The 23,136-nt window shown below is 36.2% G+C and overlaps 1 protein-coding gene across 1 annotated transcript in view; it reads left to right on the forward strand.

Annotated features, from left to right (window-relative positions):
- Positions 1-23,136, forward strand: part of FAF1 (Fas associated factor 1) — a 505,390-nt gene that overhangs the window by 273,771 nt on the left and 208,483 nt on the right. Inside the window, exon 8 of the mRNA XM_055585945.1 lies at positions 5,817-5,903. Within this exon, the coding sequence (XP_055441920.1) occupies positions 5,817-5,903 (87 nt within the window). The remainder of the gene's footprint in view (positions 1-5,816; positions 5,904-23,136) is intronic.

The following is a 23,136-nucleotide window of genomic DNA, read 5'->3' on the forward strand; positions in this document are numbered from 1 at the left end:
AAATCCATCTAACTATATGCATTCAATCTAGTTTCCATATTTGATTAGCTTTATTGTCATCATTCCCAGTAATTGCTTAAGATGCCAGTTGTCAGATTTCTTTACAGACAAGTAAGAAGTGAAATAAGTTTTTAAAGTATGTTACAAAGCAAAACTTAGTTACAGTTGTTGGAATGAAGAATTCAGCTATAGCCAAAAAAATGTTTTAATAGAACAAAATGCAGTCCAAAGCCTGATTGAAAGCCACCAATTTTATAGTTTTCTTCAAACAACATCTTTATTGTTTTCCGGAAAGATGGTATTTGAGAAAAAGAAATGTCTTGAGTTACTTTTTTTATGAGGAAAGAATTGCTGAGTCTCTTAAATGGTTAATGAGAAGAAGTAATAGTTAAACACTTGGAGCATTGATTTCTGATTTGAATTCTCTAACACAGGCCAGCCCTGAGGGAAGAGGGGAAAAAAGCTTGCTAATTAACATTTGATTACTGATGCCACCTTCTCATTCCCCTTGCACCATCCGGTTTCAAGTGTTTTTGTTCAAGAAGTATTTTTAGGAGGATTTTAACTTGCATCATAGTAAAACAGATCCATGTGCAACTGCATCGAGTGTACAGTATGTTAAAAGAAAAAAGTCCTTAGATATGAAGTATATGTTCAAAACCCAGGCTGGATCAGAAGTGATTGGTTTCCTATTATAAGCCTTTCTGAGCACCAGTGATTGCTAAGAAACTGGAACTAAGCCTAGTCTGTGTGTCTTATTTTAATCACACACAGATACTTATTTGTTTGGTGCAGTTATTATTTAGCAAACTCAACTGGAACATCATTTGATGGTGTGAATTACTTGCAGTTCAGATTTTGATACTTTTAACATTTGAATAAGCTTAGGTTCTAATATTCCCAAAGGTCTTTCTCTTCTAAGATTGATAAGAGGAGATAAATGTATGTAGTTTCAGGGTGCTTTTTTGTAAGGGCTGTCATTTGTCAAGGTATTCTTAATTCAGAAAATCTAGAAACTAAAGTGCTAACAAACCGATAACTGTTCTAAGCCCATGGCAATTCAATATTTTGTATGTTTCTTTTTGCTATTTTAAACTATTTGATATGTGAAAATTCATAGGCCAGATTTCAAAATTTTTTAAATGCTGAAATAAATTAATAGAACTTTTTGTATCACTCCGTTTTTAGTATTCTGGCAACACTTAGCCTGTTTGGTTGATGAAATAATTATTTGGGAAACCAGTATGTAAGTTAACCAGTAAGCTTTACTTTTAAATGAGATCTCTTGGGGGGAAAATATATTGAGTCTTTTCTTTAAAAAAAAAAAACAAAAAAAACTAAGACTTTTTAGTATAATTAAAAGCAAAAACTAAGACTTTTCTTTATTCAAGAAAAAAATTCACTTAAAATGTTTATTATGTCTGGATTTCTTAACTGAAATTATTTGCTGTTTTCCTTTTCGATGTGTTGTATTTATTAACTCTTTACTATTTTTCTTTCATTTTCTAGCCTTAATGGTTTTAAACTTTCCCTCTTTACTTGCATATCTTAAATGTACTTAGCTCTTCTTTTCCTGTTCCTAGGATTAACTCCAGTCTTTTCCAAAAAATCAAATAATTTTAGAGCTTAGAAAGTTAGCAATGAGCTCATTTTGTTCTCTTCTAATATTGAATAAACTGGTCTCAGTTTCTACCAGTTGGTACCACAATAACAGCTGGGTAGAATTGGGACTAGAAATTTAGTTTTCTGTCTCGTATTATGCCACAGTAACTCAAATTTTGTGACTTTTGTGTAACATTATCAGAATCTTCTTTCACATGAATAATACCTGAATGAAATTTAAACTTCCTTAAAATATTTTTCAGTAGTGTGTCCAACGTAAAGTTCACAACATTTTGCTATAAAATATAGCTGACAAAGTTGTCTACCAGTTTTTATGTTTTTCAGTTTGACTAGCTGCAAATGGCTCATTTAAGGCTAGTCTAAAACCTCAACCTCAAAATCTAGCCTTTAGAAGAGGAACTGTCTAAGAAATTCTGATAAAATTTAACCAAAGTATAAAACTGTTTAAAAATGTATGGAACTCAAAGCTTTGTGGGAGATCAATGTCTTATATAATTATATATTGAGCAGGTTGTAATAAAGTAGTCTTTTTTCCCAGTGCTGTGTGTATCACTGAAGTTTCCACAGTGAGGAAATATGAAGTTTGAAGTGGAGATCATTGCTTATATTATTTATTATATATAAATAAATGTTTATTAACAGTGAAAAGCAAATAATAAGGAAATGAATCAATACTGCATTAATTCTGTACTATTTCAGGGTAATCTGATTCAAATATGTTTTTCTTAGTCACAAACAACTGAAGGCAGAGAAATGAAACTGTTCTTTTAGAAAATCTGGAAAATAAGCTCTGGAAAATCTGTTGTCAATCTAGAACCTTTGATCCAAATACAGTGTAGTTTGTAACATAATTTTAATGTTCAGCTGGTAATCAAAGCTTTCATTAAGTTTTTTCAGAACTAATTGAAACATTTATGTAGTTTAGTAGCCTCAAATCTCATAGATTTAGAGCTTAATGCATAACAAGAATTGAAAAGATTATGAAGATTCAGAATGATCTTGAGCCAAAGCTGATCAAAGAAAGTATGTAAGACAAAAGGGCCCTTAGGAAATGTTACCCTGTGAAGTGCCACTTGTCCTTAACTGGAATTTAACACAAATCTCTAAAGATGAAACTCCATCAGAAGTAGCACAGTAATGGCAGCTGAGCATGCCAGCTACAGCAACTTAGTCTGTGTGTGTGTTCTTTTCTGCGTCTCTGAAGAGCTCTTAAATCTCTCAAATCAATCAATCTCAACCTTCCCCCATCTCTCGCCCCTCACTTCTCCCATTGCCTTAAGTCTTTGCTTTCTCCTTCCTCCATTCCTTCATCCTTCTCTCTCTGAGAAAACTCTGTCCTGCATTTGATTCATGATGACCTTAAATCCATCTGCATCGTTTTATAATTAGGTATATTTTGTCCTTCAGCTTTCCTAGAATACTAATTTTTTAAACGAACAATTTTTACTTTGTATATATTTCTGATTTTTTCTTTCCTGCAGGAATGTCACTGAAAATTTAGTTAAAGTCATCAATAAAGACAATAGAATATTTTTATCTATATTTATAAAACCATCACTCATTTTGTACCTTTGCTATCTTATCATTTGTCTTTCTTCCATATACTGGTAAAATCTGCCTATGATTTTAGCACTGATAAACATGAAATTACTTTCGAAAAACTAATTTGTTTTCAGGTATATTGTTTAGTGATTATGGTTTAGCACAAGATTCTTTTGGCTTAATTTCAGAAACACTGTGAACTTAGCTTTTCCATTGAAACAGTCAAACATTAGCCTAATATGCTTTATGTTGTACCCTCTCAGCCAAGTTCTTTCTGCATTAACCAGTTTGTTCTATGACAAGTTGCTTAACAGATGTCATTCTGGGGAGAACAATGAAGCCAAATACTTGTGCAACGGCTAACATTACTCTAACTTTGATCACTTTTGTTCAGCACATCAGTCTGGCGTTGTGCTTTATACCAACATAACACTATAGCCAGAACATGCTTTTCAGGCTTAGAATAGCAAAGGAATGTTATTCATTCAGTGCAGTTACAGATGAGTTAATGAAAGAAGAAAAATACTGTTTATTTCATAATACCGTATTGTTATGTTTTGGAATTAAGATGGAATTTAAGGAATTCCACTCCAGAGTTATTCGTTTATATATTCAACTCATAGTATTTGTGTATATTCTCCAATGCAGAGGTAGCCTTGCCACCTTTCCAACAGATGTAAATATTTGCCCTGCCTTCCCCTCTACCTTCCAAGAATAACTGCTGACCCTTGGTGTCTCTAGACAACATAATTAAAACTAACTTTAAGACAGGAATTTTTTGACTTGTGGCTTAAAGTTTCCTCATACTCCCATCTTCTGTCCTCTCCCTTTCTTTTATTAATAAACAATAATAATAATACTTTGGCTTTATGGAACACCTTTCCTCTTAAGAGCACTAATGTTTAAACATGACAGAATAGTCTTAGCTAGTGCAGGTGGTAAGAGGTTAGTCCAGTTGCATTTTGTTAAATTGTTGGGTTGATAATGACTAGCGAAAATTTCCAAACTTGATATGACTGACCGTAAACAAAATACTGCATGGTAGACTGGCCATTGCTAAGAATCTTGGGAAAAAAAGCTGTTCGTTTGAATTGAGTGGGGATCAAGCCATGCCCCCAAGCTTCACAGTTCTCATTTACTAAGTCTTTTTTTCACAGGTGTATATTAGAGATAAAAATAGATTGAGTTCCAGGTTTTGTTTTGTTTCTTTCTTTCCCCAGTGAATATATTTCTCCATTTCACCGGAAGTGTAACTTAGATATGCTTATGTGTAATAAACAGTAATGTGATACAGAAATGCTGTAATTGGACAATGTGATATTTCAGGCTTCTGCGTTTTAAAAACATGAATGAACGCTGCTTCTTTTCCACATGGAAATTGTATTATAGAATGTCTTATGTGCAACATTTCAAAATTAGTTTCACTGTTACAATATGTTAATCTCGGAATTTACATGAAGAGTTAGCTAAGATGGATGATCTAGTCATTTTAATGATTTGATCATTTATTTGGAAATATGGAATGAAAGAGAATTTTTGTAACCTGTTTAGAGAAAAAAGCTAAAAAGGATATGATAATTACTGAATAAGAGTTTAACCTTCCAATACTTCATTCTGATAATTACTTGTGTCCTCTCCGTTAAAGTTAAAAAGTATTGGGAATTCCCTGGCGGTCTAGTGGTTAAGACTCCGTGCTTTCATTGCTGTGGGTTCAGGTTCAATCCCTGGTGGAGAAGATCCCACAAGCTGTGTGGTATGACTATAAATAGATAAGTAGTTTCAAAGTATAATATTAAATGTTGAAAAAAGTAGTTTTCAACTTTTATCTTATTTAAAATAAAAACTATCAGTACTATATTTTCTTTGGGGGAAGGGCCTAAATAATATATTAATGGATAGCCCTCAGGTAATAATGGAGAAGGCAATGGCACCCCACTCCAGTACTCTTGCTTGGAAAATCCCATGGACGGTGGAGCCTGGTAGGCTGCAGTCCATGGGGTCGCTAAGAGTCAGACATGACTTAGCGACTTCACTTTCACTTTTCACTTTCATGCATTGGAGAAGGAAATGGCAACCCACTCCAGTGTTCTTGCCTAGAGAATCCCAGGGATGGGGGAGCCTGATGGGCTCCTGTCTATGGGGTCGCACAGAGTTGGACACGACTGAAGCAACTTAGCAGCAGCAGCAGCAGCAGGTAATAAATATTTTCTTAAAATAGTTTCTAATTTGGGGTGATTTCAAAAAAATATACCCTGTACAGCTTTATTATAAGTATTGTATCCTTGAAATGTACATAAAACAGTGAAGGAAACTCCAGGTTTTTCCTTTCACACTGTTGGGAAAGAAACTACTACCCTTTTTTGACTGAAAAGAAACTTGAAGCCATCCAGGATTATAAAAATAATCAGCAGGGTGAGGTAGGAGAATATGGCTTGAACTGTTACTTCGTTTAACCTTCATTGAGAATCTGCTTTTAAATTTGGTTTAGTTTTACTTCATAAAATTTTTTATGATTTGTGTTTTCCTAGTTTCAAATTCTTGTTTTAAATCTGGAAGAGAACAGAGGAAACACGGTGTATCCCATAAATTGACTAGCAGCTATCATAAGTCATGTGGAAACCCTATTTTAATTGTTTTATTTCTTTCTATAGGTAAAGAGAAATGTGTATGACCTCACGAGTATCCCTGTTCGCCATCAGTTATGGGAGGGCTGGCCAACTTCTGCCACAGATGACTCCGTAAGTGACAGCTGAATTGTCAGTTTTATGTCCTCTTCTCTCTTTTGTCATTTTCAGCCTAATTGGTCGTGATATTAAGTGGAAATCAAATGCTTTGTATCCATGGAAATAATTTTTATAAATTATTTGCATTCATTTGCAGAACTAGTGTCATAAGCCAAATATATCAGCATTCTCTTGATAATGTTACAATATCAGTATCAGGAACTTTATGCTGCTTGATTTGACTTAAGTTTTTCCTTGATGAAAAAAATACAAATATTCAGATATTTCTAATGAAATGTTCCAAACACAAAAATTTTTTTCCTAAGTTACAGATACTTCAAAATCAATTTAATCATTTTATTTAATTTTATAACTGCATTTCCCATAGTTAGAGCTATACTTTAAAAAGTTAATTATTATAGTTAATAGTAATCACACTCGATTCTTAAACATACTCATAATTTTCACTGCCATAAAAAACTTGAAAGAAAAGACCTAGTTTGTAATATTTAATTATTATTACATCTACTCATAGTAATTTCCTATTGTAAATTTTGAAACCTTTCCTATCTCTGTCTTGTTTCCAGTGATTATTCTTTCCTAAGAGAGTAAATTTTATCATTGAGGAGGGCGTTTGGCTACTTTTATCCACAGTCTTGATTGTTCTAACCAGTATTTTTAAGGAAAAAATTAGAATCTTTCAAGAATTTTGAAGTGAGTCTTATTTTTAAAATAAATAAGGTGAAAAAGATGCTAAGATTTTGTAAACATATTACAACAATAAATATCCAAATAAATGATTATGGCTAGGAGTTTAATTATGTTTTCTTATGTTCTAAATATTACATTTGTCAGAATAATATTACATTTTGTCATAATAATAATTACCACTTCTCTCTTAGCCCCACCATCATATCCTTTAGTCTAAAGGAATTCTTTGTGGAAGACAGTAACATTTTTAAACAATTTGTTTATGTAGATGCCACTTGAGTCTAATTATTCCACAATCTAAATATTGTGCCTTTGGAAAATGCTTTGTGGATTATGAAACTTCAAAAATAACCAGAAATTAGCAAAACTTGTTTTTTAAGTGAACCATTCAGAAAAAAATTATTTACATATAGGCACTTACACTTATTTATAAACTGTTAATTTTGACATTGACATTATAGTATGTCATTATAATTATTGATGATTGTCCATGGCTAGGTGGTAAGAATGTGGTTGTTGTTTTTAGTGTGTTTTTTTTCCTGTTTGAGAAATTTGATGGAAAATATGATACGTTTATTTTTATAAAATTAAGAAACTAAGTATATAAATGATAGCTTTTTGTTTACCTGAGAAGATGTGAAGAAACCAGAATGTTCTCAACATTGTCTAATAAACTGCTACAATTTATATCATTAATAGAAGAAAATTATTAAGATGGAGTGTGTCACTGAGTTTCAGATACCTCACTTATTTAAAGCATTGTAATGAAGATTAGCAATAATACAAATACTCTGTTCATAGTAGACAATAAATGGGAGTCAGTATTGTAACTTAATATTAACATAACTCAGAGAGTGATCATGGGCAAGAATTGACTGGGTTACATAAATGAAATGGTACCTGAGATTTGCTTCAAAATAACCTCTTGTGTTGGAAGAGTGAGTGGGGATATTCATAAATCCAAACTGATCATTGTTAAAGATAGTTAATGTGTATATCTGATTTTTTTTATACTATACTCTCAAGTTTTGTATACATTTGAAAATTTCTGTAAGTTTAAAACAAAAAATAATTGTCTGGTTCAAGATAATAAAGTCCAGAAATGTGGGACTTAATAGGGTTAGAAAAGTCAGTTGCTCATGGGCCCCATCCTTATGGACACCAAGCTGAAGTGGGCTTATCAGAGCAAGTTCCAAAAATGATAGGCAAATCAGTGAAATGCAATATATTCCTCTGTAACATAGTACTTAATATATTTTAATTTTATTTATTTATTATTTTTGGCTATGCTGGGTCTTCGTTGCTACGCACTGGCTTTCTCTAGTTGTCATGAGCAGGGGCTACTCTCTAGTTGCGGTGCTCCAGCTTCTCATTGTAGAGGCTTCTCTTGTTGCAAAGCATGGCCTCTAAAGTGTGTGGGCTCAGTAGTTGTGGAGCACGGGCTTAGTTTCCTGCCCTGGATCCCCCGCTTTGGTAGGCAGATTTTTACCGCCTTTTACCACTGGACCATTCTTTTCCCGTCTGTGCTTTACTTGGTACTAGAAATCCAAGTAAAGAGGGAATGTCCATTAAGAAGCCTTATTCTTTCTGCCTCATTTTTCATATTTGCACCTAGTCCCAGAACCCCTGAAGTGATGCCTGCCTGTACCTCCCCAGAGCATATGTTGTCACATTGGCAGGATGTTGCCTTGATCTGCATGATTTGATACAACAAAGATGTTTAAGGCCAGGCTGCTTTTAATCGGTGCCATAGCAGATCCACTAGCTCCAGTGCTTGAGTCTTGGCAAAAAATGCTTATAATTGTAGTCTTTTAAGGAAATCCTAGCCAAAGAAATGTCATGCAACCTTTCTTTCATTAGGACTATAAAAAACTTGTAAAGCCGGTGCCTGTAATCTATATTGTTGCAGGCGATGGTGTTTTTATACTTATTTAAATCACTCAAGTGGAGGCATCTGCTACAAAATAAGATCGTCCTCACAGCTTAGGGCATGAATTGGGTGCAGCTGAGAAATGTCAGCTGTGTAAACAGCCTGAAATGTGTTACCAACAAAAATATAATTAATTTCTTTCCAAGACAGTGTGCCATAACTGAATATTTAGGATGGTTTAACTTTCAGACAAAGCACCTGAACATTTTCTTCCCAATGCCAGAGTAGAGGATTGGTTATAAAGGTCATTAAAGGTGAGATTAGTTTATACTTTTCCTGCTCAGTTGCAGAAATTTCTGTGGCTTTGAATATATAATAGTTTTAGATACCAGTGGCTTCAGTGAATTAATGGAAATATCTTAGATCGAGAAATTAATAGTTTGGGATGATGGAAATGTTCTAAAATTAGATTGTGATGATGACTGTACAACTCTGTAAATTTACTAAAAATCATAGAATTAAACATTTCAAAAAATAAATTTTATGGCATGTAAATTACATCTCAGTAAAGCCATTTTTAAAGGATACTAGTGAAGAACTATATTAAAATATTTCTTGGTTTACATTTTTATGTTCCATGAGAAATACTTTGTAGTAATGCAGAAGGTGTTTTCTTCAATGTACTTCTCATTAACCTTTGACTTAACAAACAGGACAAAGAAAGACTTCTTATAATTAGATTCTTGTATAATCTTGAGTCTCTTACAAACGTGATAGACTACAGTCTTTTGACATTTCCAACACTACTCAGTGAAGTTAACAATCATTTAAAGCATTGTTGCCCCATCTCCCTTCAGAGTTAAAATATTTTCTTTGCTTATAGTTGTACTCTAATGGGACATGGGATACTGTATGAATTGTCAATAACTCTTTTAGTTCCTTTTGCGCTCTTTCACCAGGGAAATAGGTATCTAAAGCTTCACCAGTAGGGGAATGTTTTCATGCTGTGACAGTTCAGCTGTGAGAACAAGGAGTTGTAAGTAGGCAAAATCTCATTTTATACTTTAACAGGACACTCTTGATTTCCAAAGAGTAGATATGATTTTAACTCTGTGAATTATGTCAAGGCACCTTATTATAATGCAGACAATTTGAATATATATAGTTTTTAAAACTCCAGGTTTTAGTAATACTTATACAAAGAAAGAAAAATCCTTCAGTTTTTAATACTTTTTGTTGTGCTCCCCTCCTCTTTTTTCTTTAATAGTAATCATCTGTAGTTTCATCATTGGCTAAGCAATGTTAAATCAGAATTTGAGAAATTAGGAATTCTAGGACCAGAGGTCTTTAGGTATATGTTAGGAGTCAGAAAACTACTTATTAAATATTTTTACATTGAAAATGAGATCATTTATAAACAGAATAAACCTAGTGGCTTTTCTGTGAAATAACAATAAAACAAAAGTCACACACATGTCTTATTCCTTTTTTATTATTATTTAAAAGAATTTGTGAATGAGGGAATGCCGTCTACTTTCATCCTTCTGATGGAGGCCATTTTCTCCTGTAACTTCTTCCTAATGATTTGTTTTTGGCAGGTGTCAAATTATAAACATTCCCCTTATACTGGATCCCCACCCTCCACTGTATAGCAGCTGCTGTCCCAGTACAGACTCTCCCTATTGCCACATACCTACCACACCATCAGCCTTACTTATTTATCTTCAGTGGCAACCCAGTATGTCCTGACTTATGTACAGATTTTTATGCTGTCATTCACAACCTTCATTCTTTAGTGTAAAACTGCCCTTCTGGGTTTATTTTCCCTTATGAGAATGAGTCATAGAGGAATCAGAGTGGGTGCAGGTGGACCAACTGAAGGCAACTGCATTGGCCAAAGCGAGAGGGGATGGCAGTTCTCATCAGGCTGGTGCAATCGAGGCTAGGGAGACGGCAGATTCTGGGATTGTTTGGGGAGGTCATTGCCTTGGCCTGGGCTTCATGGGTGAGGGAGGGGAGGAGGCAGGGTGTGTCCCACTAGCTCTCTGGCTCACATGCCTGGGATGCCTGGCAAGAGCTGCTGGGGACAGAGTGACTAGAGAGAAATTGCTCAATAAATGTTTCCTGAATAAGTGATTGAATATGATACCACATATATCTCCACTTTAGCTAAATATTCATTTTGCTGTTCTTCTGATATACTTGGCTCTCTCTACTCCTGTATTTTATCATACTATTCCTTTTACCCACAATATCTGCAACAATTATTTATTTTCTTCAAGACCTTTCCTTCAGAAACTTTGCCTGTATCCCATGTTACCATCTCCAACCTAGAAATTAGTTTCTATTTAAATTATTTTTATTTTTCCTTATTTTTGTTATTTTCATCCTTCATTCCCTCCCACCTGGCTCCATTACTTATCTGAGTGCAAATAACTCGATTAACCTCTTTGAGTCTCAGTCTATATTACCATAAACACAGATAATACTCCTACTCGAGTTTGTAAAACTTAGAGCCAGTAGTTACAAATATAGTTACTTCTTTATTTATTTTGAAGATTGAAGTAATCTGTACTAGATGATGTCTAGTATATGGTTAATCTTTGGCTATTACTATCTTTTTCATCCATATATCTATTCATTCATTTGACATTCATGAAAAAAACTCTTTTACACCAGTAAACAAACTGGACCTTAAAGTTACAAGGATGAAGTCCTATTCCTCAGGGTTTGCAAAGTATAGTGTGAGACAGATATATAAACAGTGATGGTTGAAGTTTATGTAAATGCAAAACATAGAATCATATAAGAGGAAACAACTAATTTCTCTAGCAGATGGTGTGGTGAAAAAAATGGCTCCTCAGAAAAAGAAACCAAATACCCCTTAAGTTAAATTACACAAGTCTAAACTACATTTTAATTTGTATCCTGTGTTCCTCCCTTATGTAAATTCTAAAAATTGAGAGTAAGAACTGTTTTCCTTATTTTTGTATGCACTTCAGGATAAAGTGTATTGGGGTTTCTTTTTAATATAGTGTTTTATACATTCACTCATCTGAGTTGTTCAGAGCTCCACCAAGTTGACATCAGATCAGATCAGATCAGTCGCTCAGTTGTGTCCGACTCTTTGTGACCCCATGAATCGCAGCAGGCCAGGCCTCCCTGTCCATCACCAACTCCCGGAGTTCACTCAGACTCATGTCCATCAAGTCAGTGATGCCATCCAGTGATCTCATCCTCTGTCATCCCCTTCTCCTCTTGCCCCAAATCCCTCCCAGCATCAGAGTCTTTTCCAATGAGTCAACTCTTCGCATGAGGTGGCCAAAGTACTGGAGTTTCAGCTTTAGCATCATTCCTTCCAAAGAAATCCCAGGGCTGATCTCCTTCAGAAGGGACTGGTTGGATCTCCTTGCAGTCCAAGGGACTCTCAAGAGTCTTCTCCAACACCACACTTCAAAAGCATCAATTCTTCGTCGCTCAGCCTTCTTCACAGTCCAACTCTCACATCCATACATGACCACAGGAAAAACCATAGCCTTGACAAGACGAACCTTTGTTGGCAAAGTAATGTCTCTGCTTTTGAATATGCTATCTAGGTTGGTCATAACTTTCCTTCCAAGGAGTAAGCGCCTTTTAATTTCATGGCTGCAGTCACCATCTGCAGTGATTTTGGAGCCCAGAAAAAAAAAGTCTTGACACTGTTTCCACTGTTTCCCCATCTATTTCCCATGAAGTGATGGGACCGGATGCCATGATCTTCGATTTCTGAACGTTGAGCTTTAAGCCAACTCTTTCACTCTCCATTTTCACCTTCATCAAGAGGCTTTTTAGTTCCTCTTCACTTTCTGCCGTAAGGGTGGTGTCATCTGCATATCTGAGGTTATTGATATTTCTCCCGGCAATCTTGATTCCAGCTTATGTTTCTTCCAGCCCAGCGTTTCTCATGATGTACTCTGCATATAAGTTAAATAAACAGGGTGACAATATACAGCCTTGACGTACTCCCTTTCCTATTTGGAACCAGTCTGTTGTTCCATGTCCAGTTCTAACTGTTGCTTCCTGACTTGCATACAAATTTCTCAAGAGGCAGATCAGGTGGCATCTGTGACAATAAACAACTAAATGATGAATTGATATGATATAGTGACTTTATAAACTGAGAATCAGGTTTATTTTCTTTCTAATAAAAATGATCAAAACTCAATATTTCTTGGTAAGTAGACTAGCAAATTTAGAAGGTGAGGAGCCACTATACCAAGAGAATTTCTATTAGCATGTGTTTAATTGTGTATGTGCATGTGTGTGTGAGAGAAACAAGCAGACCAGTCCAAGTTCATCACATCCCTACATTGCTATCACTTGGATAAGTTGTTTATTGTATGACCTTCATTTTCCTCATCTGTAAAATGAAGATGACATTAACACCCTTGAAAGTCTATTGTGAAGATTAAATGGATTAACATAATAGTTTGAACTGTATGAAATTGCCATTTTTAAAGGACAAAATGTTGAATATTAGCCATTCCATATGGTTTTACCTATATGTAAAGCTTATATAATGCAGGGTTTAGCAGTTCAGCCCAAATCCTACTCTCTCTGTTTTTCCTGCATCATAAGCAGATCTTTTACCATCTGAGCCACCAGGGAAGCCCCAAAATTGGTATAAAACATTATATTGGTTTGGATATACAGTGTAATGATTTGATATTATTATACACTACAACGGAGAAAGCAATGGCACCCCACTCCAGTACTGTTGCCTGGAGAATCCCATGGATGGAGGAGCCTGGTGGGCTGCAGTCCATGGGGTCGCTAGGAGTCGGACATGACTGAGCGACTTCGCTTTCACTTTTCACTTTCATGCATTGGAGAAGGAAGTGGCAACCCACTCCAGTGTTCTTGCCTGGAGAATCTCAGGGATGGGGGAGCCTGGTGGCTGCCGTCTATGGGGTCACACAGAGTCGGACACGACTGAAGTGACTTAGCATAGCATAGCATAGCATACACTACAAAGTGATCACCATAATGTCTTGTTACCATCCGTTACCATACAATTGACCCCCCTTCACCCATTTCCCCCTCCACCCTACGAACTCCTTTCCCTCAGGTAACCAGAAGACTGTTCTCTGTATCTATGCATTTTGTTTTGTTTGTTCTTTTTTTTTTTTAGACTTCACATTAAGTGAAGCCATGCTATTTGTCTTTTTCTACCTGATTTATTTCTCTTAGCATAATACCCTTAAGGTCTATTTCATCTTGTCACAAATGGCCATATCTCCTTCTATTTTATGGCTGAATAGTATTAGACACACACACACACACACATAGCACATCTTCTTTATCTAGTCACCAACTGATGGACAGTTATGTTACTTCCATATTTTGGCTATTGTAAATAATGCCACAATGAATGTAGGGTTGCATATGTCTTTTTTGAATAGTGTTTTCGTTTTCTTTGTATAAATACCCAGAAGTGGAAGAGCTGGACCATTTGGTAGTTCTGTTTTTAATTTTTTGCAGAGCCTCCATTCTGTAGTGGCTGTACCAATTTACATTCCACCAGTTGTGCACAAGGGTTCCTTTTCTCCATATCCTTATCAACACTTGATTTTTTTTTTTGCCTTTTTGATAATCGCCATTGTAACAGGATGTAAAGTGATATCTCCTTGTGGTTTTGAATTGCATTTCCCTGAGGATTAATGTTGTTGAACAGCTTTTTATTTGCCTGTTGGCTATCTGTAGATCTTCTTTAGAAAAATGTCTATTTGGATCCTCTGCCCATTTTTTAGTCAAATGTTGTTTTTTTTGTTTGTCTGTTTTTTTGCTGTTGAGTTGTGTGAGTTCTTACTATATCTTTGGTGTTGACTCCTTATTGGATATGTGATTTGCATATATTTTCTTCCATTCAGTAGATTCCCTTTTCATTTTGTTGATTGTTTCCTTTGTTATGGAGAAACTTTTTAGTTTGATGTAGTCCCACCTTTTATTTTTGCATTTAGAGTCAGATCCAAAAATTCAACACCAAGATGAATGTAAATAATGTTTTATTGGAGCACAGTCACACCATTTGCTTTTGTATTGTATACAGCTGCTTTTACACTGTAACTAGTGGCAGGGATGTTTAATTGCAGCAAAGCTACATGGCTCACAAAGCCTAAAATATCTACTGTTTGACCCTTAACAGAAAAAGTTTGCTAACCGGTGGTGTAATGTTTGGCATTGAGCAGGAATTCAACAAACATTGGCTCCTTTTCCCTTGAATAAGCATCTTCTTTATATCACATATGCATGCAGAATCAGAAGTATTCTTTGAGTAGCATCAGGGTCATCTTATGCTATTTAGATTACTTTGTTAGCCTGTCCTAGGTCAGACAGATTCAGGAACTCTTTGGACATTTTCACTGGCTTTTTCTTTATTTGATAAGGTCATAGATAATGTTGCTTCTAACGGTGGTGAGACTCAGTAGCTTCAGAAGGTCCGCTGCCCTTGTCAACATACAGAGGCTTTTACAAATAACACAGGCAAAGACTAAACAGACAGAAAGAATAGGTTTAAAAGCAGTAGAAGAAAGTTTAAGTTTAAAAGGAGTAGAAAGTCGTAAAATAGACTATACCCTGAAGAGTGAGAGTGAGAAGTTCAGGAGGGTGGGTGAAGCACTCAAGGGACATATTTACTTGGTAAATATGAGGGAGAACACATGAAAGTGAGGCAGCCCTCAACAGGAAATTTACAGACACTAAGATCTGATGTTGTGAATGTTGACTTCATTTTATTAAATCTCAAATGTGTACAATACTGCTTCTGCCCATGAAGAGGTAACTGCTATGGGAATTGTCTTCCTTCTGTGAACAACTAGAAGACTGGATATAATGTGTGAAACAGCTGTTCTCAGATGTTAGACAACAGGTAGTTCAGGACTCTGAAGAAGGAAACAAATGAGCCTTGCCGGGAAGCAGTTCCTGGACCCCATAACAGGGAGAGAAAGCTAAAACAGAATCTGCTGATTTTATTGCAATTGAAGAGACTGAAATAGAGTTTAGGGAGGTCAAGACAGCTAGACTTTGCAAGACAGACTACCAACAGGGAAAAAACTCCAGAAATCTATATGGTTTTCCTGATTTTTAGCTGAATACCAATCCATCCATGCCATGCATAGAGTGAAATTCCAGGAGACTGGGCAAAGAATTACTGCCTGGAAAAAGAACAATTAACTGGGAGCTGTAAGGCAAACAGTACTCAGAGCCCACATAGTGCTGGGAATAGTTTGAGTTCCCACCAGCCATAGTAGAGGCACCTCAGTGACTACATGGACCACCATAGGAGATATTCACAGGAGAATCACACCTTGGTGCAGTGTATAAACAAGGCTTAGAGTGAAGGCTACTCTAGGACTTCCCTTCCACAAGCTTAGAAACAGTTTCCGAAAGGACTTAAATGATTAATAGGTAAATGCCTCTAAGAACAGAGTCCAGCATCCAATTAAAAGTTACTATATATACAAACAAGCAGGAAAATCTAATCCTTAACCAGGAGAGAAATCAGTTTTAAAAAAAAATAGACATAGAAGTTACATAATAAACTTGACAGATAGGGACTTTAGCTATTATAAATATTGTGAATAGGCTCAAGGATTTAAAGGAAAACATGAATTTAATGATGAAAGAGTAGAATATATAAAAGATAGAGAAATAATATCTGAAATGATAATTTCACCAATGAGCTTAATATCAGATTGCTGTTGTTGTTCAGTCATTAAGTCATGTCCGACTCCGAGACCTCATGGATTCTATTACACCAGGCTTCTCTGTCCTCCGCTTTCTCCTGGAGTTTGCTCAAATTCATGTCTTTGAGTCGATGCTGCTATCTAACTATCTCACCTTCTGCTACCTGCTTCTCCTTTTGCCTTCAATCTTCCCAGCATCAGGGTCTTTTATAATGAATTTTCCCTTTGCATAGGGTGGCCCAAGTATTGGAGCTTCAACTTCAACATCAGTTTTTCCAATTATTATTCAGGGTTGATTTCCTGTAGGATTGACTGGTTTGACTTCGTTGCTGTCCAAGGGACTCTCAAGAGTCTTTTCCAACACCACAGTTCAAAAGCGTCAATTCTTCAGCACTCAGCTTTCTTTATAGTCCAACTCTCACATCCATACATGACCACTGGAAAAACCATAGCCTTGACTAGATGGACTTTTGTTGACAAAGTAATGTCTTTGCTTTTCAAGAGTAAGGAGAAAATATCTGAAAACGTATTTGGCAAAGGTCCTCTATCCTGTTACATAAAAAAAGTCTTACAAATAAATAATAACACAAGCCAATTTAGGGGAGTGATAGAACTTTTTGAAATTTTGATTGTGGTGGTTAGAAGTGCCAAAACTCTTGAACTGTACATTTATAATGGGTGCATTTTATTATAGGTAACTAAATCTCAGTTAATTTTAACTAGTGATTTATGATGAGCATGTTGATCTGAAACTGTAACTGGTACATGAGAAGGTGAAATGCAGAGCCAGTATTCAACTTAATCTGCCTGCTCTCTGATGCCAGTGTTCTTTCTCTTGTACCATGCTGGTCTTTGTATATTCCATGTTGCTCAAAATAGTTCCAGTTTTGAGTTATCCAGTCTGATTTTTTCCCCAGAATTGTATTCATGCTCTTTTGAAGTTTTAAAGTTATTCATAAAAGACAGTAACAGAGAAACAAACTTTGCCTTTATCTTCCTTTTTTAACTTGGCACTTAGGAGTCTTTGAAGATAAGTGAACTTAAAATTTTCACTGTAGCACTTTGGATTATATGCTTGTGTCTTTTTGAATAGTAGCCATATCATTAATGTGGCAGAGAATGAGCAACAGGACTCTATTTTGGTACTCATAGTTATTTAACATAGTGGTCGGTGAGTATATTAACAGACATTTATGTAATGATTTTAGTTTACAAAGCATATTTCATGTACATGACCTCATTTGAGCCAAGTAGTAGATTACAGCAGTAGATTACAAATAATTTTTGATAGAGTAGTATACAGTGGAATACATTACTATCTGTAGAAATTTTCTCCAAAGTTTCTTCAAACCATATTTTCTGAATAGCTACCTCTTAGAAAGCATGTCTTATTCATTTTTATGTCTCAAGTGCCTGGCAAAGCCCCTGGCACAAAATAAACATTCAGTAAAGGTTTCTTGTGTTTATGTTAAACTTAACGATGAAAAGTCAAGTGATTGGCACTAAATTGCAATAAACAACAGCTAGTTTAATTCTCCAATATATATCATTACTTTCTTCAGAGATAACCCTGTTCTTTTTCAAGAAAGCAAGCTCTTTTCCGCTGTTACCTGAGAAAGAAGTTGTTGGAACTCTTGAACTTGACCCTATTCTATTACTGAGAAATGGAAGGTTGTTTATAATACATATGTGCTGTACTTAATCTCTAGCATTTGTGTTTTGAAGTTAACATGCTTTCTGTTGCATTTGAACAGCTGTAACATATGTGATAAGATTTCTTAATAAGTCTTTTTCTTGAGCAATGGAAATACAAATATGAAGGGCAGTATTCCCAGCTTGTTAAGTTGTACTTTAGACCCTTGGGTTTAGATGTAATCAATTGCCCATAACTCTCTGTTTGAGAAAGATAGTAAAGAGAGCGTTACAGCCTGTTTTGGCTAACAAAGATTCCGTGGCATTTTTTGATGTGCAATTAAAAGGATGTTTGCAACTGTGTCTAATTGGCTAAATTCTTACAAATTTTGTAACCTGAAGAGAAGGCTTAAAATGAAAATTTTTGCGTGTTAAAGTAGCCATTTGAGCTCCAGGTGCCTTGATCAATAGTCAAATCAATTGCTGCCCCCACATCATGACTTTGTTTGATATTCTACTTGTAGAATATATAAGGGTGTTTTTGATAAACAGCCACAAGAGATTGCTGGTACTGATTGTTCCCACAGCCAAAGAAAGTCTTTTTGTTCTTTTATTGTATGTTTGTTGACAGTTGTGATCAACACGGAATGAACTGCTTTACAGTTTATTACTTTCAAAGTACAAATTTGAATGCTGTGGATTCAGATGTATAAAAGAGATAAAATTACAGACAGCTTTGAGTGGCAGTTACATATCAAACCTCACGGGGGTTTGACAGGCAACGAATATCGTTATTAGACGCTTTTTCCATAATTGCTGACATTTATCCAGTGTTTCACAGTATTTGCTAATGTATTAATGCAGTCAATCTCTGAGAGGCTGCACATGCCTTTTTAGCCCTGGCTTTTATGGGATTCTGAAATTCATAGACCCACAGATACTTATTCCCTGCTGGTTGCCGTAGTGACAGAGCTCAGAGATAAGCCAAGACAGAGCCCTTTTGTGATTGCTTTTCAGGTGACATTCAGCGGCAGCTTGAGTAGAGTGTCCTTTTATAGTTCCTGTAATTCAGAAAATGATAACAGCTTTTTGCTGCTTAGAAGAGAAGTCTGTGGACTGCTCCCGGTGGGATTTCAGTTTGCTGTGCCACTTCATACCAACACCAGCCTGATAAAGTTCTTATTATTGTGGAGATTTCAAAGTGCAAGGGGAGTGAATTAATTATAACAGGTTAGAAAATACAGGACTGATACTGCAAATAAAACTTTAAAGTGCCAATTCATGTTTCACAACCATATGTAACAAATTAATTTGGACATTTTCGGCTATTAGGGATGATGTAGTTAGGCACTTGCTAAGTAAATGCACCTGACTTCTAAATTACTTGATGAACCATGCTACATCTCAAAGCTGTTACATCTCAAAGTTTAGAGGTTATCTTTCATTTCTATATATCATTTTCCCATTTGAAACCATTGCTTTAACATTTTGTTGTTTAGAGGCGGGTAGTTTTGAAGGAAATGGCAACCCACTCCAGTGTTCTTGCCTGGAGAATCCCAGGGATGGGGGAGCCTGGTGGGCTGCCGTCTATGGGGTCGCACAGAGTCGGACACGACTGAAGTGACTTAGCAGCAGCAGCAGCAGCTTTATTAGGACACATTCTTAGGGTTATAATTATACCTTCTTTTCAGCATTCTCAGTGTAATAATTAAAAATGAATGTTTTATAAATAACATATAATGGTATAAGCTATTCAGAGGCTTATACAGAAGAAAACACTATGATGATGAAACATGGTGGGTTGAGGGGAGGGTACATTTCAAGAAATAACTGAAGAAAATGGAATCTTACCTGAAAAAAACATAGAGGTCTTAAGAAGCCATCCCCTGCCCCAAACTCAGACTCTTAAAGCTAGGAGAGTTAATATGTGTTATTCTGCAAGAAAGAGAACTTTAGTAACACTGGGTAAGTAAAGGATACTTTGAGAACCAGACTGGTCAGGAAGCAACAGTTAGAACTGGACATGGAACAACAGACTGGTTCCAAATAGGAAAAGGAGTTCGTCAAGGCTGTATATTGTCACCCTGTTTATTTAACTTATATGCAGAGTACATCATGAGAAACGCTGGACTGGAAGAAACACAAGCTGGAATCAAGATTGCCGGGAGAAATATCAATAACTTCAGATATGCAGATGACACCACCCTTATGGTAGAAAGTGAAGAGGAACTAAAAAGCCTCTTGATGAAAGTGAAAGAGGAGAGTGAAAAAGTTGGCTTAAAGCTCAACGTTCAGAAAACGAAGATCATGGCATCCGGTCCCATCACTTCATGGGAAATAGATGGGGAAACAGTGGAAACAGTGTCAAGACTTTTTTTTTCTGGGCTTCAAAATCACTGCAGATGGTGACTGCAGCCATGAAATTAAAAGACGCTTACTCCTTGGAAGGAAAGTTATGACCAACCTAGATAGCATATTCAAAAGCAGAGACATTACTTTGCCAACAAAGGTTCGTCTAGTCAAGGCTATGGTTTTTCCTGTGGTCATGTATGGATGTGAGAGTTGGACTGTGAAGAAGGCTGAGCGACGAAGAATTGATGCTTTTGAAGTGTGGTGTTGGAGAAGACTCTTGAGAGTCCCTTGGACTGCAAGGAGATCCAACCAGTCCCTTCTGAAGGAGATCAGCCCTGGGATTTCTTTGGAAGGAATGATGCTAAAGCTGAAACTCCAGTACTTTGGCCACCTCATGCGAAGAGTTGACTCATTGGAAAAGACTCTGATGCTGGGAGGGATTTGGGGCAAGAGGAGAAGGGGATGACAGAGGATGAGATCGCTGGATGGCATCACTGACTCAATGGACGTGGGTCTGAGTGAACTCCTGGAGTTGGTGATGGACAGGGAGACCTGGCATGCTGCGATTCATGGGGTCGCAAAGAGTCGAACACGACTGAGTGACTGATCTGATCTGATCTGAATAAAAAGAACACCAAAAAGAAGAGGAACACTAATCTAAATTAAACTATGCAAATCTGAAAGGAGGTATGAAACACTTAAATGTTTACTCCTAAAATTGAAATGTAATTTGCAGTTAAATAGGGAGCAAGTAGAACCAGCCAAATAGAGAAGTAACTTGAGAATACGAAGACATGAAAAAGAATAGATGTGTTCCTCAGTTTCAGAATTGCTGGTGAACAATGCTAGATGAACAGGCAAATAGACAGCACATGAATGAGGGCTCAGAAGAGAATTTGGCCTAAAAACTCTAATTCTTAAATTAGTTATACAGTTGAAAAGCTGGAGTGCTACTTTGTGTTACTTTCTGACCTTTTAGGCTCATTTTGAGCAGATATAAACTCACTCATAAAATTCAAATATTTGTCATTCAGACAAAAAAGGGTTACCTTCAGACTAGTGACAAATAAATATGACATTTTCAAATGATATTTAGTAGACTTTTATTAACACTATGTTACCCTGTGATGTTCATTGTATTCCTTCTTATAGTTTAACTTGATCTTCAGTTATCTGTTTTGCTATGTTAAGAGGAAAAGAGAAGAGAAATTTTTAAGAGCTGTATAATTATGTCATATGCTTTTCTGTGCTGTGGTTATCCACTTAAGAGTCTCTCTCAAAACTTAGTCATCTACCGAAATGGTCTTTAAGACCATATCATTCTCACAGTGTTTTAGAATTGATAAATATCAGCTTATAATTGTTGCTTAAAAAAAACACAAAACAAGCAAACAAGCAAACCAAAGTAATGAAACCTACAGAATAGAGGGAAAGGGCATGTTGGCTCTCCAAAAGTATGGTGACTGCGTGTTAAAAAGTGGTTATTATATTAAGGAGATTGAAGCTTTTTACTAACATAACACCCTATCCCCTGAATTCAGAAACTCAAAAATTTCATCATAGTTTTTGCCTTTGATGTTTGTCTGTTTTCAGGTAACTGTAAAGTCAAAAATAATTCAGTGAAAAGTAGCTGTTGCAGTATGACATCACAGATTTTATAGTGCACCAAAATAACTTACAAAAATTGCAGTTTTGTTATTTTAACACACAGTGTTACATACTTTTGTGACTTGAATCTAGGAAGTAAAGTAAAAAGTCTAGATGAAATTTAACCATTTCTCCTTATTTTATAAGTATTTTGTTAATAATAACAGGAATAGTATCTATTTATCCTCCTTTCTTCTATGCACTTTTCTGGACCTTTATATGTTTTATCTCTAGTCTTTGTATTAATCAGTTCTGAAAGGTAGATGTTATTATCTCACATTTGCACATGAAGGAGCTCAAGCTTAGAGTGGCTTAGTAACGTGTCCAGCAACACACAGAGAAGTGGTGGGAAGGGGATGCTGTCCTGAGTTTAAAGGCTACTTCTTTGCACTGTACCATAGGGATTTTCTTGTGGACTTTAAACCCCAATTACTTATTTTTCCTTGCCTAGCATAGTTCTTGCCTGGAGAATCCCAGGGACGGGGGAGCCTGGTGGGCTGCCGTCTATGGGGTTGCACAGAGTCGGATACGACTGAAGCGACTTAGCAGCAGCAGCAGCTGCAGCATAGTTCTTCAGATTTACCTATTAGAAACTTTTAGATATTTTCCTTACTCTATCTTAGCCCCATAAGATTGGTTCCATTGCCTTAGGCTCATCTTAGACCTGTGTCTCTGTGAATAACATTATAGAGTACTTAAAAATACTTACTATATACAAAGTATATATATTGCCTTACTACTACTACTTCTACTAAGTCACATCAGTCATGTCCGACTCTGTGCGACCCCATAGATGGCAGCCCACCAGGCTCCCCCGTCCCTGGGATTCTCCAGGCAAGAACACTGGAGTGGGTTGCCATTTCCTTCTCCAATGCATGAAACTGAAAAGTGAAAGGGAAGTTGCTCAGTCGTGTCTGACTCTTCACGACCCCATGGACTGTAGCCTACCAGGCTCCTCCATCCATGGGATTTTCCAGGCAACAGTACTGGAGTGGGGTGCCATCGCCTTTATGACTCAATCTGCCTAGCAACCCCATGAGGTAAAGATTATTATTTTTTCATTTTACACATGAACAAGCTGAGACATATTCCTATGACCTTATAATTAGTAGCAACGGTGTTTGAACTCAGGTACAACAGAGTTCATGGCCTTACTCTATGTGTCTCATAATAGCGGAGGAAGATCAGTGACAGGACAATCGGTAAAAACCTATCCATCATCTTTGTTCTTCCCCATGCTGTAATGTTCACTGTGGAGCAACTCAAGGCTGAACTCACTACATTCATTGTGGCCATAATTCCACTCTCATGA

This window comes from Bubalus kerabau, chromosome 6 (assembly GCF_029407905.1).
Source record: "Bubalus kerabau isolate K-KA32 ecotype Philippines breed swamp buffalo chromosome 6, PCC_UOA_SB_1v2, whole genome shotgun sequence".
Classification (NCBI taxonomy): Eukaryota; Metazoa; Chordata; class Mammalia; order Artiodactyla; family Bovidae; genus Bubalus; species Bubalus kerabau.